We start from the raw sequence: 17,500 nt of genomic DNA, 5'->3' as shown, positions 1-17,500 counted from the left end.
CTTCAAGTGGCGCCACTGTTAAGAAATAAGGACGGAGGAAATTACCGCCGCCGAGGTGGAGTGTCGGAAAATGAATGAGTACAAAATCTGCCAGAATGTATGTTAAGCGTGAAAATAGAATAAAAAATTGCTGTTGAATCATCAACATAGGTATAGTCATAATAGTAATTATTATAAAGACTGAGTAGTTCTTTTTAGAGTCATCCAAGCATGATTGCTTTCCCGGCGGTTCGCATATCGATTTTAATTTTGCTGTTCAAAATAATAGCAAATAGCACTCATTTGCTCACATGATAGCCTTACTTTCCAATCCATTAGCAAAAATTAATTGCTGTGCTGTCTCAAATTATTATTGTCGCTGATTAAATAAACAAACATAAGGAATTAACGGTTGAAGGTAAAGGGGAAGGACAAGGGGTGAAGGTCCATTGTTCTTAGCTAAAGCAGAAAAGGCCCTGAGTCCCTTCAGAATTAATATCAAAACATATTCACAGACCTTTTGCACCCTGAAATGATCCATTCAAATTATTTTTCAGGTTCATAAGAGCTGTTGCATACAGATGGACCACACGATGGCTTTGTGGCTACATGGGTTGGGATAACACCAGGCCACTCCCAGCTTGCATCTATCACAGTATTAGAACTAAATACCAGTCCCACCAGTCAAAAGGATTTGCAACTTCTAAAGACAGAGAACACTGACAAAAACACTTTGTTTGAACCAAAGTACATTTATTAAAAAAACCCATTCACAAACAGTCATTCAGTAGTTTCTCTCATAAACTTCACAACTGTGCATTGGGTTTACTTGGCACTAGATAAGATTTTAAATTTGTATTAATTTTGATTAAAAATCACTATCCAAATGGTAATTTTTTAAAAATAATTACCAACAAACAGAAAAGATCACAACATTTACTGGGGGTTTACGAAAGGTTAACAACACTATTTTTTGCATTTGCCTTTATGACCACGCAACGGTTTGTTGCATACTGAACAAGTATAAGGCCTTCGTGAAGTGTTCCGACTACTGGTCTGGTTGCTTTTCTGGTTGGATTGAAGGGTAGACTGCTCAGCTTCTGTAGAGCAAACAAATAAAATGAAAGCACGATGAGCTCTGGTTAAAAGAGTTTTGACTAAAGCTTGTAACAAATAATCATGTCCAGACATCAAGATGAGCATTTTGAAGCAAAAGGCCCCACCAAACTTAGTGAAGCTGGGTTATGTATTGGCATAACAAGTGAACTAGCAGTACATATAGTCAATTTCTCTGCAAAGTATGACATTTGGATTTGCACTGAAACATAATAAATTATTTGGATGACCTGATCACTCTTTACCTGTGTGAGAACCAAATTAATTATGTCAGCTCCCAATTGCCCGAAACGGAAAATACCATAATAGTCTTAGTTTGTCTACCCAAATTTTGAATAAGCATTGTTTTTGTTTGCCCTTGGGACCATTGTAAGTCCCAAGAGAAACTGGAAACAATGCTTATTTAAAATTTGGGTAGACAAACTAAGACTATTATGGTATTTTCCGTTTCGGGCAATGGCAGCCACAACAAGAGTAAACAAAAGACTGCTGAATATAATAATAGAATCCAAAAAATTCTTCGAAATCACAGAAACAAACCAGATGGAAAAAGTGATGTTTTCTTCATCTTCCTTCGTGTTTGGTAAACTTCAACAGCTTCTGCTTTACTTCTCCTAGCTGGGAATTGTTGATTAAGCGGCTTGGGCACTTTTCCAGAATATCTCTCTAAAACTTCCTTCATTTCTGACTTAGGCAAAGTAAACAGGAGTGCCTTCATTGCGTCAACGTAACCTAAAAATAAAAATTTGTGGGAGAATTTTCAGAGGAGCTTTTTTTCTTAGCATGTTTCTCAAAATGTCACAAGTTTTGTTAAACAGGGAACAGGTGAATTACATGTACTTATGACACTTAATTGAAATTCACTCTAATACATCAGCGATGAAAAAATGTTGACTGCCACTATTCATGTTTCATCAATATTACTCTCTGGTAGGTCTGCAACTTTTGAATTAGCAGTCTTATTTAAGGTACTATTATAGGACACAGAAAGGGAAACCATACATGGAAAGAGTGCCATCCCAGTATGTGCCTACAAAGAAAAGTAATGGTTAGTTATTACCACCAAACAATCCATATGCTCCAAACAAGTGAATGAATTACAACCATAACTAGATGTACAATAACATCCATGGGAATTTATTTCCTAAGAAAAAGTTACAAAAATGTGACCTTTTTGTGATAAAGCACCCTCAAATACATCAAGAAATGCTACTTTTACACAAAGATAATGGACCTGCAAAGAGTTCCCAGCCAAGAATAACAAATCAAGTTTGGGTGCCAGTAGTTCAGAGTGGCATGAAATCCTTCCAGGCAGCTTGTCTGTGCATCAGGGGACAACTTCTTCATGTTAGTGAACAAGGACTTTAATTTGTCATAGGCTGTAGTTCCTGCCAGAGAAAGTCGATGAATATGACATGAGTACAACCACAAAATACACTTGCATGTAGGTCCCCATTAACCAAACCTAAAAGATGGCATATAAATAAAGACATCACCTGGCTGACAAGAAAAGAAAAACTGAAGCCATTACTTTATGTGGGTCTCAATATGTATCACTAATAATGAGTGAGCTTTATTTGTCCAAGGTGAACAAAGTCAATTTTTATAGGTCCCGACATGAGCTTCTTCATTAGTGAAGAACAGCTTCTGGCCTTAATACTGGTCATTTTGACATTCTGAATACAGCTATCATGATTCCAAACAGACATGTTATATTGAGATTCATGCCACATAACCATTTGTTGGGAAGGAGTGTCTATATACTCAGTTGCTAGTAAAAAAATATTGGACTTAGTTCTTACTCGACGAAATATTTCCTTACCAACTTTTATCCACTTTCTTGGTTCAAGATCACCATGGTGACACTTTGGGTACAGTGGATCAGGATGATTCTCATGCTTGTTGCAAACATGACGCAAGAAAGAATTCCACTTTGCAGTAATCAGTGATTCAAAACCAGCTGTGGTTGACGTTGCACACCAGTAAATGTCTCCGAATGCCCCTCATCCAGTCCTTAATAATCCCACATCCTTTCTCCTTTCTCAAAACCAGGAGTTTCTTGGTAACGGATCTGGCTATGTGCCAAATGTCAAAGTAATGCTTTGTAGTAGCACAGTTCTCACGAATCCAGTTCGCAATTCCTCGATGGCGATCGGATACAAATACACCAACTGACAAGCCAAGTGTTTTTAAATGCGCAAAGCACCTCTTTGCCCCCTCCAACTCTGTCTGCTGGCTACCTCCTGTTTCATTAGCCTAGAAATGGAAAACACAAAAACATTAGTCTGTTATCAGCGACACATCTACAAAATTGCCTAAATTCTTTTCCATTATCAGAATTGAACTCTCAATTGTATTGTGCAATAAATTAATAATGAAGCAAAATTTTATGTGTTGAAGACTCATTATGTTAACTGCCATATACTTGTTTGCACTACAGTGCATTATCAGCCATGCCTCAATCCACAAGAATGTGCAGCCTAAGGTAAACGAAGCACATTCTGCGCATTGCTGGGGACAAGCCAAATTATTTTAATTCTCAATAACATCTTGTCTGAGTAATCAGCATCAGAGACATAACAACCTCACAGAGAGATCATTTACAACATTCAACACTAAAGGAGATTATGTTTTTAGTTGTTGAAAAGTCACTTACCTGAACTAATTCAAAATGAACAATTTTCATAATAGTTGTGCAGAGCATTGTGTACACGCCATATTTTGCAGAATGTCCCATAGAATCGAATCTGCCATCTCCAGTCCATGCCACGTCTTTCAGTTCCTTAACCTTGCTAATAAGATTTGCCCTGTAACTTTCCCAGTGATGGAGAACAACAGGAAATCACAATGACTTCTGGTGCCTGAAATAAGTGCGGGCCGAATACACATGAAGTCCCATGTGGCGAAACACAAGCAGGACCTTGTTAATTGAAGCTCCAGCCATCAAGATTGAAAAACTCAATAACAAATTGCCAATGGGAGACTTCCCACGTGGAGGAGGTGGCTGGGAATTCCATACATACTTCTTGTTACATCTTGAACAATTTTGTGTCACAGTGACCATAGTGCCATTCTGCTGCATTGTTGCTGATGGCCGACTCTCTTTACATTTGAAACAAAACATAGTGAACAGTTGTAGCAGCACGCTGTAAAATACAATGAACTTGGGTTCCTCAAAAGCTGGGGTGTCTGGATCAACTCTGGAAAATTAAGTGCAAAATGTTCATAAATAACGTGCGAACGTTGTTGGCATACGTGTAATAATTATTAATGGCAATCATAATAAATTGTGATAATATTAGTATTAATGACAAAGAATAATGATAATAAAGTTAATAGGATTTGAGAAGTGGTTGAGGTGTTAAATTTGTTCCATTTTTTTGATCCTGTTGTTATTATTGTTATTATACTTCAAAAAGGTGGGGAGGAGGGGAGGCGAAATAGATCAGAGCTTTGGGCCATAAGCTATTGCCCCTGTGCATGTACCTACTGTTCTGCATCTAATTAAGCATTATGAAGGCAGAACAAAATTAACAATTAGTATAAAATAAGCCACACCGTATATCTCTTTCCACTGTTTCATCTGATAGATCCTCCTCCATTTCATCGTCTTCAGTGCTTCCCCCTTCAGGGTCATCTTGTGACGGCTGCCAATCACACTCCTTATCGGTTTCTGTATCTGTACCAGTGCCAGACCAAACAAAATAGTCTTGGGATTCGTCCCCCTCTTGCTTGTGGCCCAGTTCATCTTCTGAAGCTGTTCCATCCACTTTCTATCACGATAAGTGACAAAAAGAAAAAAGCTTAAAACTGAATGCTAGGAAATATCAAAAATCCTAAGGCAATAGACAATAATCTTTTACATTTTTATTTCACACTTACATTTTTAAGCTCCCTGATATTCTTCTTCAAATCCTTAATGGTGCGCCTGTGACGCTGATTAGCTCTCAGCAGACTCCTATATTTATTTTTATCCACAACCTCCCCACAAGAACTGTTTTGGAGTGGCGATGCTTCCACTGGTGAAGGGGTATGATTGATGGTGGTAGTAGCTGCATTATCTTGTGATGAAGACGTTTTAGTATGTGGCATAGTGACCACATGCCAGATAGCTGAGCTGGGAGCTGCTGATACAACATTTTCACAGGAATCAATGCAGACAGGAGTGGAGGCCACAACATTTTCACAGGAATCATCGCAGACAGGAGTGGAGGCCTCAGAGGTGGTTTCAATTGCATTATTGCTGATCACAGCATCACCTACAGCAACCTCGGTTGTATCTTGCGGGTTCTCCCTTCTTTCTTTGGGCTGGCTGGGTCCGGGTTGCGAGTCAGAAAATGCATCTCGCCTCAGCTGAAGAAAAAGGTAACATCAAATTCACTGACTGAAAATTTTTATAGCAAATCACTTTGCACAATGTTTGTTTCTTTCATTCGGTTATTTGATTAAATTGACTTAAATACACCTGTTACAGAACAATTCTCCAAAATACATCAGAAGATGTGCAAACACACATAATACGTGTAAAAACACATACCGTAATAAACGTCGATTTCACATACTTCCACTTTCAGTAAGCACAAGATTATAGGATTACGATGCTGATTTATTTAACCTCGCAAAGTATACCTAGGTGTTCTTCACATACGTACACAGCCATGACACATGAAAGCCTTGAAGCTTTTGATAACAACGATTATGAGACTTAATGTGAAAAAAAAAAAGGCTTACTTGTCGCTTCTGGCGTTCGCTCAGAACTTGCGGGCCCTCTGGTAATACAGTGTCCCTTGTCGGAATAGAGCCTGGAATTAAGTTCCTTATAATTTTAATTCCTTCCATTCCTGGCAGCGAAGACGCCAAGCTGTTGGTAAAGCAACTCTGCTCAAAATGTGCTGAACACAAAGATGCAAATTTGCCGACTGGCTCACCAAAATCAACACGATGTCGACGAACGAATTTAACCCATTGAGCCCTAACACTAGGCTCTGAAGGGAACAAATGCGCGGAGATTCCCGGCGTATATTGTGTATTCGTACAGCTTTCACCGTTGGACGTTCCGGCCACACAGTATCGTCCTCCTTTCTTCACAGGTTTTCTCTTGCTTTCCGCCATGTTTTGATGCGAGTCAAGTAGACTGACGTCACACAAGCAAGTCACATGACCTTTTGGCCGCGCGCTTCCGGCGACACTTTTGAAGCGAAAATGTCGAGTTTTTCAGCTCGAAAAAACAAACTTTCTAACACTTTAGACCCCTTTTAAGCTCAGAATCGTTTCTCTTACTTATCAAAGGACCAGTAACCGAAAAAAAAATTTTTGTGTCATATACACTTTAATGAACGCACTAAAGTGAACGGTTGAGCACATCAAGTCTTAGGCCTCATCAAGAGATTTATTCCGTCTCGTGAGTGCTCACTCAATCAACAGGTGAATCGTGTACATCATCACCACTCCTAGACACTCATAGAAAGGATGACAGAAGTATGCATGAAATGATTCCTGTTTTTTTGTTTTGTTTTGTTTTTTGGTTTTTTGGTTTTTTTTTTTTTTAAGCAGTTCTATGATCTTCTTGGAGCAACCATTCTGGCCAGTTAGTTGCCATGTTCTTTGAGTTCATCATCATAACCTCACCATCATTATAGTAGATAAAAGAGAGTAGTCAACAAGAATTGAGAAGATTGAAATCGTGTGAATCATTTCGTATATACTCCTGCATGTGCCTACAGTAAATAAAGAAAGAAATGATACTCTAGGAGAAGTTGTTGTGAGCCTGCTCTGAGTTTGAAACTCGCTTTATTCACCATGCATGTACAGACTGACTGAAGGGAGGCAAATGACCTCGGAATAATTCATTGGTGGCATGGAAACGACTTGCTTTCGTCAGCTCGAATCTACATATTGAAAATGTCTAGGTTAGAGTAGCCTGGATTCCACTGAGACAAATGGCTGAAAATCCCTGGTGACCTTGTGCTGCTGCTAATTCGGATGGAAATCTTCACTTTGTTTAATTTGGGTTTTCAATTTTTCTTCCTTAATTCTTGCTTGTTTCTTTTGCATTTTGCTTTCCTCTTTCAAAAGCCAGCCATAACTAACTAGTCGGTTCACTTTTGGCATTAGCAAAGGAGTCTGATCACATAACCCTAACCACAAAATCAAAGAGTCCATTGGCTTAGCCTGCACATTATTGGTTTCAGTGAACTGGCTCGAAATCTCAGTTTCTAAATAATGAACAACTGTGCAGCACAAAATAACTATAACAATGAAGGAATGAATGAATGAATGAATGAATCGATGACCACTGATATCCACTGGCTGCTGGCTGGCCAAGCTGGAAGGGAAGAAAGACAACTGTCAGCTGTAGCTCTAAAACTCAAGTCTGCTGTACGCAAAAAAATCAGGCAAAGGCACTAGATAGGAGAACGGAGCCATTAAGGTGGAAGACATGATTTCCATTTCATTTCCAGCCACAGTGCCCAGTGAGTGGGCTAAAAACCGACAAGGCCAATCCAACACAAGTCACAAAGGCTAAACATCCATAGCAATGCAATGATCGATGACTGAACAAACAATTCATGTGCCTGCACTCACATTGCAATGTTCACTTCTCTTCAGCTCGCTCGCTCGCTCGTTCATGAACGAAACTAATTCTTACTTCAACATTTCTATGAGACATTTCTTTGTCATTCTCAGCCCTCTAACTAACCCGAAGCTAACCACGTGCTTGTAAAACTGACCGACAAAACGATTCAATAGACAAAGATTACACAACTCACCTATGACTAGTAGCTTGTAGCATCCTGCAGGTTGTTTGACTGACTGGACTTTGACTGGAACGAGACAATCCAGGTTTTCTTTCCACTGTTCCCCGTTCAATGTTAGTTTGTACAGGCTGTGCTTGACTTGCTTATACCAAAGCAGGAGAACCTCTGTCTTTCCTTCAAAGGAGAGAATCTGTCCCAGCAAGATTCTTGGAGAAGTGCTTGTGCTATCTGGCTCCACAAGGGCCACGAAATCACCTGCCTTGAAATCATCACTTCCACCAGCAGCTGCCTCTTCCCCTGATTTGTCACTTTTCTCTGGGTCGTTATGGCATTCTGCATAGTCCCTGGCCAGTGCAACCGCCATTTCCTTCTTCTCGTTCGCCGTCCTCCTATCATAGGTTTACGTGTATGTCTCAGGGCTGCAGCGAGTGAATTCTTCATGGCATCAGTGCAGTCACTGTGGCAAAAGGAAAAGAAAATGGACTTCAATGGGCAAAAATTATATCTGCACACCATCATGTCATATACTATTTAGCTTTGAAATTTTCCCTTCTCTGCCTTGATGTAATCCTTGTTGTTATCATTGTTCTTAACATCATCACCATTATTATTATTATTATTATTATTATTATTATCATTATCATTATCATTATCCTTATCAGTGGTACTAGTAGTAGCCCTTATCCTCAATGTTGTTTTTCCTTTTCATTTAGAGGACAAAATAAACACATGATACCATGTTGAGAGGGAAAATATCTCCCATGAAGAAAGGATATGACAATTTGTTAACCCCGTGATAACATTGCAGTACCTCTAACCCTAACCCTAACCCTAACCCTAACCTCGGAGAACAATACTCAATTGCTTTTTGTAGTTGAAGTACTCGGAGCCTGAGTTTGGGGGAGCACGCATGTTAATGTGTTTTCCATCAATGGCTCCAACTGCACGTGGAAACGGCCATTTGGATTCAAATTCCTCTACGATTTGTTCCCAATGTTGTTTTGAACTTCGTTGCTGTAGGTATTCATCCCTCAACACATTATACAAGGCTTCACACACCTCAGGTATGTTTTTTTAAATAGAAAAAACATATGCAAAAACTATACATGAGATCTTCTGAATGAGGTGGTGAAGAAGGAGGTAGATGGGGGTGGGTGACTTATTCCCAAGAAAATACTTAGTCTTGTGGGACAACAAAAATAGTATGCTCATTTTTGAAGTTGTATTAATAGGACTATTTTTCTCCCAACAACTAGGGATGCACAGAATAATAAAATAAACAAGGTTTCTAAGTAACACAATAGGCAAACACAAAATTCAGAACTTTTACAAGTCATGCTTGTTCTTCCGCTTTAAGACGTCAGTAACAGTTTTGGTTCTTGTTTAATTAATGCCAACATTATTTCATGAAACCTGTTAAAGCAAGTTAAAATAGTGACCTTTAGATTTGAATACGAGATAGTATGAGGTTGAGTTCAAGTACGAATTTTCAAATCTTGTTCGAGTGCTTTGGATGATCACTAGTGGCATCAATCTTGTTTCTACAATCTCCTGGTCTGCTACAACAAGGAACAGTGAGGAGAGGAGACTGGTTTGAAATTAGAAATTCATACTTGTACTCAAATTTGAAGGTCGTAATAACTTGTACTCAGTCTCTCATAGTTCTTTAACTAAATTTTGGGCCAAACCCTGGGCTTCTCGTAACTGCTGAGTTTTCCAGGGCTTTACCCAACACCTAGGCTTCTTTTTCTTCATTCTTTGTTGTTTATATAATATGAGAAACGCTATAATCGCAACAGCTTCAAGTTTTTGCTTGTTCATATGCACCATATTTCGTGGGTGACTACACAGCCTCACCTTTAGTGAAGCCCTGACAGAGTAAATTCCAACAAGCGCCATGGCCCAAAAAGTAGTGACAGCACATAAAATGAAATTCCGACAAAATACATCCTTTCCCATCAAAATTCTGACAGTGACGTCAAGGCCAAGAAAGAGCTGATTAAACCCCAACACGAGTGATTTTAAAATTGAGACAAGTGACATGGGACCCCCCCTGTCAGGGCCTCTTCGGTCTGCATATCTCGGGTGTCCAAAGTAATTACTGGCGCACTAAACTTCAAACTGTTGACAATTATTTGCTGTGCCATCTACACTATCAAATATATTTGTCACATAAAAATTGCTCGTGTAAATGGGGCTTCAAAAAGGCCCGGCTGACAGGACACATCCGGTGTGTAAAATGCCAACAGTAGCAACACTTGCGATGTGTTGAGATGACCTTAAGCGAGACAAAGCTGAAGAAGATCAATTATATCTGTAGTGATTGCAATTAGTGAAAGACAAACATAAAACTTTCCTGCCACGTTGTCTTTAAAATTTAAAAAATTTAAAACTTTGTTATCCAGACGCACATCGTCAGGCTTTCTTTTGAATAACTTAACACTCTTTGTTCATGTCCTTGTCGTCCTTTTTCCTATGACGTACCATAGTCATGACCTAAATTCACTAGTTTAGTTTGTAACATTTGAAATGCCATTGTTTTAAAGACAATTCAACCCTTTCGTGTGCTTGTCCACAACATTGTTTTGTGTTTTTGAATCAGGTAGAATATTTTCATTTACTCATTTATTCAGAAAACAGTTCTTGACCTTTTCCAAATTACAAAATGGAACAGGTTTTTACAAGTGGAATCATTCAATGAAACATTGAAAACAATAGGTGTGAAAATTTACTAAGTGCACGACAAATGTTTGCTCATAAAGACATCTCTCATAAAGTTTGTGGACCGACCAATTGTGAAAACGCTCAAGATCTTTTAGTGAGGGTCTACCACAAACGGTGTGTGCATTTGAGCGTATTTACACAGTATTTGTGCTGACTTTGCACCGCAAAAAACTTCTCTTCTTCTGTCATTTCACCATGCCATGTGCCCGTACGCATCACCTAGCATGTGCGTGTTAAGGACTTGACTGTGGACTGAAAGTAAAAAAACGAAAACGAAGCCCGAATTTAAACTCGGGCACTTCCTTTGGAAAGCCCGAGTAATTACTTGAGGTACAGTCGAACGAGTCAAAGCTATCATAAGCATCAAGAACCTGAAATTCGAACAAGTATGAGTGAAATCAAGTCAGTTGCCTATAAGCATAGAGATTTTACCTCAGTGTAAGCCTAAGTAAGGGTAATGTTCATTTTCTGCCATAATAATCCTAATAGCACTTTATTGACAATAATGTTTATTGCATGCAAGGTTCGTTGTTCTTGTGGTTGATTTAATGTAAGACGTAATTCAAATACAAATAATTGCTTTGGAATGCGAAAGTATTAGAATTTAATTTGTTATAATGACAGTACAACTAATATTGAGTTGCCGATCAGTTAAGAAATAATTTCATAAAAAATGGATAAAAATGTGTCGCAATACTGTGGTACCTTAATATCGAAAAATGAGAGCTACAGATGTATAATTTCATTTGGTCTTTGTGCTTCTACTGGTACCACTTACTATCATGTAACTTGTTAGTGGAATAGATACAGATTTTGAGACGAACCTGGCAAGAAACATTGACTGTAAACAAAATGTTAACACTTTGTTTCTTGTTATCACTGTGGTTCATCGTTGAATCTAATTTCACTGATAAATTTGTTTGCTGAGGTCTTGGAGAATATAATACGGTTAATAAATAAAATTAAAATGTTATAGAATAAAGTTCTAAAATGAAGTCGCCAAATTTTATTTTCACTCACCATGGCAACAAAAATGGTCGCAGCTTGGAGCGCTGCATTGGCTTGTGGCACTTTTTGGGGTTGTAGGACGTGTAGGACATGTAGGGCTTGTAGGACTTGTAGGACATATAGGGCGTGTAGGGCATGTAGGCCATGTAGGACCTATATATTTGGTCTGGCATTACAAAATGATAGGGCAATACCCATAGAACATTTTTAGGTATGATGTACTGATGTACTGGTGGGAATTCGTTGTGCTTGGGGCTCATTTGTGACTGCTGGTAAGGCCCCTGTGATATTTTTAGCATATTTTTAGTGTGATTAGTTTCTACATGTTCAGGTCGACATTACTCCCCTGAAGTTAAGCCTAGACAATTTCAAATTGGTTCAAGTATTACTGGTGTGAAAATATTTTATTTTTATGTGTGAAACACCTTAACCAGGTAACCATGGTAACCGTTGCTATGGTCATTTTAATTAAGGATATTTAAGCGATAATTAGCATTAAATTCTCTGGAATAACGACCAAACTTATCACTTCTTTATCCATCATCTTAAGTTAATCAAACAAAACAATACTTTATTTGAAGTTATTCAGTTTTCAAAATAACGCATCGTTCCCTTAACAATTGCTGTTTACTACAGTGATTAGGGTCAAAACTTGTTACTTTATTTTCTCTTTTTGCTCACAATAATCTTTCACTATCTTGACAAAATCTGAACTCTGTTTTCGCGGTAACCACTGCCAATAAGACATTTTGTACATGAAATCTGAAAATAGATTTTGATACCAAAATGGCACTACCTTTGGTTTTGGGGACAGTTTTCAAATCGACGAGAGGAGTGAACAAATTGAGGACTTGAACTTTCCATTGCATAATTTACGTATAAACGTTAAAACTGCAATATGGAATGCTAAAATTAGAATCAAAATTCAGAATTGAATTTTGGGGGACAGTGAACGCCATAGTTTAAATACCGAGACTTGAATGTGTAAAGTACTAGAGGCTAAACGTCAGCATCTATTAGCTCGTCTTCACTGCTTCCAGGTGGTACATCAACTGGCTTGTGAGGATTTTGGCAATTTTCATCATTCATAGAAAGGCATGCCGCTGTACAGGGCATCTCGTGGGCTTTGCAAGGACACAAGGCATCCCTTCTGCAGACAGATTTGGTACATTTGCAAGTCGTCAGTTCAAGCAGCCCTTGTGGTGCTGGATCCTTGGACATCAAAAGTGGTTCCAACACACCATCCACTTTCTTCCTAGCTGTTGCTTGTGGGTGGTAAACTTACACTTCTTTGGTGCTTTTGGCAAAACATGCAAACGCCTACATCGTCAGCTGTTACCCCTGCCTTCTTGTTGGATGTATAAAGGGAGCAAATAAACCTCTCACAGGCTTCAACAGTGAGCGCTGGTGGTGGAATCTGTCTGCCAAGGTAGCCAACACTGGGATATTTGACAAATGCCTTCCATCCTTTCTTTTTGCCGATCTGAAACAACCCACTAGTAGAATCACACCCAGTTAGAGCATGGAATGCATGCTGGAATCGCTGCGCAAACACTCCTACCAAGCTTCTCAACAATAAGATGTATAGGGACGAGGCGAGCCTTATGTTTGACGCCTGTCTTGAACCAAATTTAGTTGCACTGTATCATCTGGTATGCATGGATAGCTAATACAGCAACATCTGTTTCAGGGGACTGAATGACAATCCTCTCTTTAGTGGAAGAAGCGTGCCACGCATGAAGGATCATCCTTTTGTCGGCTTCTTCATGGTCTGATCTCAGCTCTGCAAGGGGATCCCTACGTCCATGGGTTACAACAACTGCATCTGTTGGATCTTCAAAGCCACCTCCAATTACCAGCTCTTGATCAGAGAAGTTGTGTTCACCCAGACTGCACCACTCTCGGCAAAAAAATCTGGAAAGGTTAACCTTGTTATTCTGGCCGCTGACAAACTTCCCCCATTGCTTTGGAACTGGTGTATGCTTGTTTGTGATTTGGATCTCAAGAGCTCTCCTTGAACCCCTCCTAGCTCTTAAACACGCACGGTAAACAGTTCATATCTCAGGACCTCTTTCACATTAACGTCACAACAATTTGCAGCAATTAGAAGTCTTCCAAACAAATTCCTATCACCTGAAATAGTGATGATCTTCTCGTCTGCGCACTTGATTTGATTTGTTTTTGCCAGAGAAGCAAATGTTTTCAAATTCAATTTCGAAATCTTGCTCCAAAAGGATACCTCATCACTGTCCATTCTTTGTCTCCTAAATTTCTTGGCTTCTTCTGCTCCTGTGCTGAAACAGTCAACGAGCTGCTCTGCCGCGTCATGAGGCATAATGAGTCCAGTGGCAATGTTTGGTAATTGAACTGGGTCTTCCGTCAATGCCTCACTCAAATCGAAAGGGTTTGACATGGTATTAGTAATGGTTTTAATCAGCCACTGAACATCGTTTTCATCCCTCTTTACTCCTTTGGAACCTGCCTCCTTGTGAGTCCCAATCTTATCAGAGTCTTCAAGGTTGCAAAGTGGCTTGGTTGCAGCAGTTAGCTCAGCTGTCTTGTGACTTGTTATAAACCATCTGTCTAGTGCCGAAGCATTTTGTGTCAAGCCAACAATACCCCCTCTAGTCTTGCTGTCGAGATTGATGGTTTGTTCCAAGGCCATGTCAGCCCAGACTTGGCTAAAGGGTTGACTTGATCTACTCACTGGGTGGTTGCCATTTAGGAATTCTTCGTAAACTTCTGGAGCGTGAGTGGGAAGCAGCTGCATATCAGCCAAGTAGATTGGGAACCACCTGCAATTTATTGGAGAAACAGGTCAATATAAGAGAAACGTAGGAAGGGGCCGGGTAAGTGAGGAAGTTAAAGCTAAGCATGTAATAAGGTAATGAACTATGATAATGTGTAGATCTCTTCACACGTTTGAACAAACGCGTTCACCACTTGGGATAAAGAATAAATCCCGTTATAAGTTCGATATATTATAATTCAGTCTTAAACAAAACGCATCATTTCGAAGCAAAGGGGAGTAAATCCTTACAAATCCTAATGATATAAGACCTCTAATCCTCCTTGCGATGACTCTTTTAAAGTTCAATTTTAATATATTCAATTTAGGCTACTGTTCATTAGTACTGATACACGATTTGCAGTCAATGTGAAAGATACGAAAAAAAAAAAGATAATCAGAATAAATCGATTGCCCACACACATGGAATAGTAAACTATTCACAGCGATCCTACCCGCACTCCTATTGAGGTATGGAGGTCTGGCGGCCACCTTCAGATGAAGATATACAGAACAGTAAGCACAGCTGAGAAATTGGGAGGAGAGGGAGGGTAAAGGGGATCCGAAGTTGGCTATTGGGAAGGAGTACAGGTTACAGTGTATAAAAGGAGATACATGTAGGAGACGCCTTACAGAAAATGCTTGAGTCTTCTATCAAAATGATTATGAATGCATTTGGGGAATACCTCTTATATTCGCTTGGGTAAGACCGCTGTAAATAGTAAACTATTCACAGCGATCCTACCCGCACTCCTATTGAGGTATGGAGGTCTGGCGGCCACACAGGAATAATACTAGAACACAAGGTACTACGAATAGCCAGTCCAGTAAGCATACCCAGTCTCAAAAGAAAATCCCCAAAACTAAAACCCGAAAGAGGAAAAACGTGAAAGGAAAAAACAAAAGCTAAAGGGGAAACCTTAAGAGGGAAGTAGACGTTTAGGGAAGGACGTAACGGGAAACGCGGTGACAAAATTCTCTAAGTCATTAAAATCAAGATAAACTCGCGAGGCTTCTCGAGACTGAGGCAAGCAGGAATCTGAAGCAAGCAGGTCACAGGGTGCCCCAGCCCGGAGGACATCGGCTAACTTAAGGTAATACAACGCAGTTTTTGAGTTCGTCCAACCAACATGCAACATAACATCTGCCAGTGGAGAGCCCGACAGGGCTAAGGTAACGGCGCAGCCTGAACGAAAACTATGAAGGGTTTCGCCATTGTCGATATGGGCATCCCACAGATATTTTTTAAGGCGGGATTCAGCCGTAGAGCTTAAAAGAGGCTTGTCGACAATGTGGCCCTGTTGATTAGTGGCCCGAAATAAATGGCCACTGGAGAGACTGATTCCCAATTCTTGAGCGATTGCTACATAAGTCTCAATACCCTTAATAGGGCATAAAGTGGGATTAGGATGACGGCGCATTCCAAAAATATTGGAGGCGCCATCCCTAAGAGTCTTTCCCCATATGTGATTGAACAAAAATCCATTATCATCTGGGAAGGGAGCGATTTCAGGTGTTTTGACTTGCCCTAGGTCACCTCCTCTATCTCTGGAGAAGAACAAGGTCTTGAAGAATGCTTGATCTCTAGCCGTAATAAAAATGTCGGTTGGCGTGAGAGAAGTGAGGAGAAGACGCTTTTCAAGATGACGTGAGAGTAAGAGTAGCTTGTCCAGGAAAATGGGAGAAGCTTGCTTGGGAGTTACCCGAGCCTGAAGTTGCTCAGCGGTAACTTCCTTTAGATACTGCTTGACCAGAAGATCAGTAGCTGGATTACCGAGCAAAAGAGTGCGGTTCCAGTCTCCTTGGCGTCCCACCTCGGAAAAGATAGAACGTAGTTTCCCAATATAGGAATCCACCGTGGAATACGCAAGGCGCAAAGGACATTGACAAAGGGATGTGCCCCGTTGACCAAGATAAGGACATCCGGACTTATGAACTTGCGTCTTACCCTTGAGATCCTTAAACACCAGGAACCGACAAACATCCAAGGGGGTAGCATCGAAAAGGCTTTTTTGGCCTGGCAAAGCAAAAAGGGAAGCTTTATAGTTCAATCTTTAAGGACTGCTTCTGCTTGGAATAGGCTGTTGACTAGTGATTTGATTGTAGGAAGTTAATACGGCCGTCAATAGCAGAGAGGTTAAAGGTAATGGGCGTCGGGACCAGATTGTGCACACATCGCCTGGAATAACCACAATTCTGGCAAAAACGGAAGGTGTGATCGTTGGCATAATGGCAAGTTGGGCATGACACGGCAGGAACAAATAAGCGAGGGACAGGGGGAAGGCCCTAAAGAGAAGAAAACAATGGTAATGAAAAAAGGAGAAAGTAAGAATTGAATAAAGTAAACAGTTGAATAAGCGAGAATAAAATAGAAGTCTACTGCGCTCAATACATAATTCTATTTTTATTGTTGTTGTTGTTGTAACTAATCACAAGAGATGGGTTAACCATGTTGTAAGAACGTTGTAAAAGAAGTTCACAAGACTATTTCATGGCAAAGTTATGCGGAAAACCCATAAGTCCCAGGGAAGGGGCCAGGAAGAAGAAAAACCATGGGGGGAGGGAGAACAAACTATATCCGGTGTTCCCCGAGGTGCCAATAGGAAAGAGGGAAATGATTGAAGTAGAGGCCACCAAAATTTGCAAGGCCGAACGTCAGGGACAACAAGAGTGCAAGGAATAGACTGGGTTTTAGCAAAGCGCAAAACTTGAGGAATGAGTATAATGGGATGGAAAATGTAAGGGTTAGAAAACAGGTGACCATGATTAGCTGGAAGCTGAGCAAAAACATTGACCCCAGAACAACCAGGAGTTGGGTATGGAGAAAAGAAAGGAAGTGGGGAGCCATCAAAAGAGCATTGTACATTTGACGGCAAAGCCATCAAATCTGCAGAGTGACCAAGCCGGCCCCCAAACTTCACCTGAACCTGCAACCAGGCAGACACGGATAACTTGGCATCCTGCAGAGACAAAACTCGCGAAGGGGGTTCCGCAGGATTAAGAGGAGAGGGAATATAACAAAGGTTGAGATGAATATTAGTTTTTGTGACAACCCAAAACAGCTTCTTAAGAGCATTAGAGAAAGCATGTGACTTTGCACCCTGAGACTGCCAAGACCTAATGAGAA

At 40.1% G+C, this 17,500-nt stretch overlaps 1 protein-coding gene and 1 pseudogene across 1 annotated transcript in view; one reads left to right on the top strand and one right to left on the bottom strand.

Moving 5' to 3' along the window:
- The window catches only part of LOC138037988 (uncharacterized), a 1,162-nt gene extending 537 nt beyond the window's left edge, over positions 1-625 (top strand). Inside the window, exons 2-3 of the mRNA XM_068883809.1 lie at positions 1-97; positions 537-625. The exon at positions 1-97 is cut by the window's left edge and continues 172 nt beyond it. Of these exons, the coding sequence (XP_068739910.1) occupies positions 1-78 (78 nt within the window). The 3' untranslated portion in view covers positions 79-97; positions 537-625. The remainder of the gene's footprint in view (positions 98-536) is intronic.
- Positions 626-2,310: 1,685 nt separating this feature from the next.
- LOC138037327 (uncharacterized) lies at positions 2,311-6,207 on the bottom strand (annotated as a pseudogene).
- Positions 6,208-17,500: the final 11,293 nt, after the last annotated feature.

This window comes from Montipora capricornis, chromosome 2 (assembly GCF_036669925.1).
Source record: "Montipora capricornis isolate CH-2021 chromosome 2, ASM3666992v2, whole genome shotgun sequence".
NCBI classification, from domain to species: Eukaryota; Metazoa; Cnidaria; class Anthozoa; order Scleractinia; family Acroporidae; genus Montipora; species Montipora capricornis.
Note: the sequence above shows the minus strand (reverse complement) of the source record. Positions and strands in the feature narration are given on the sequence as shown.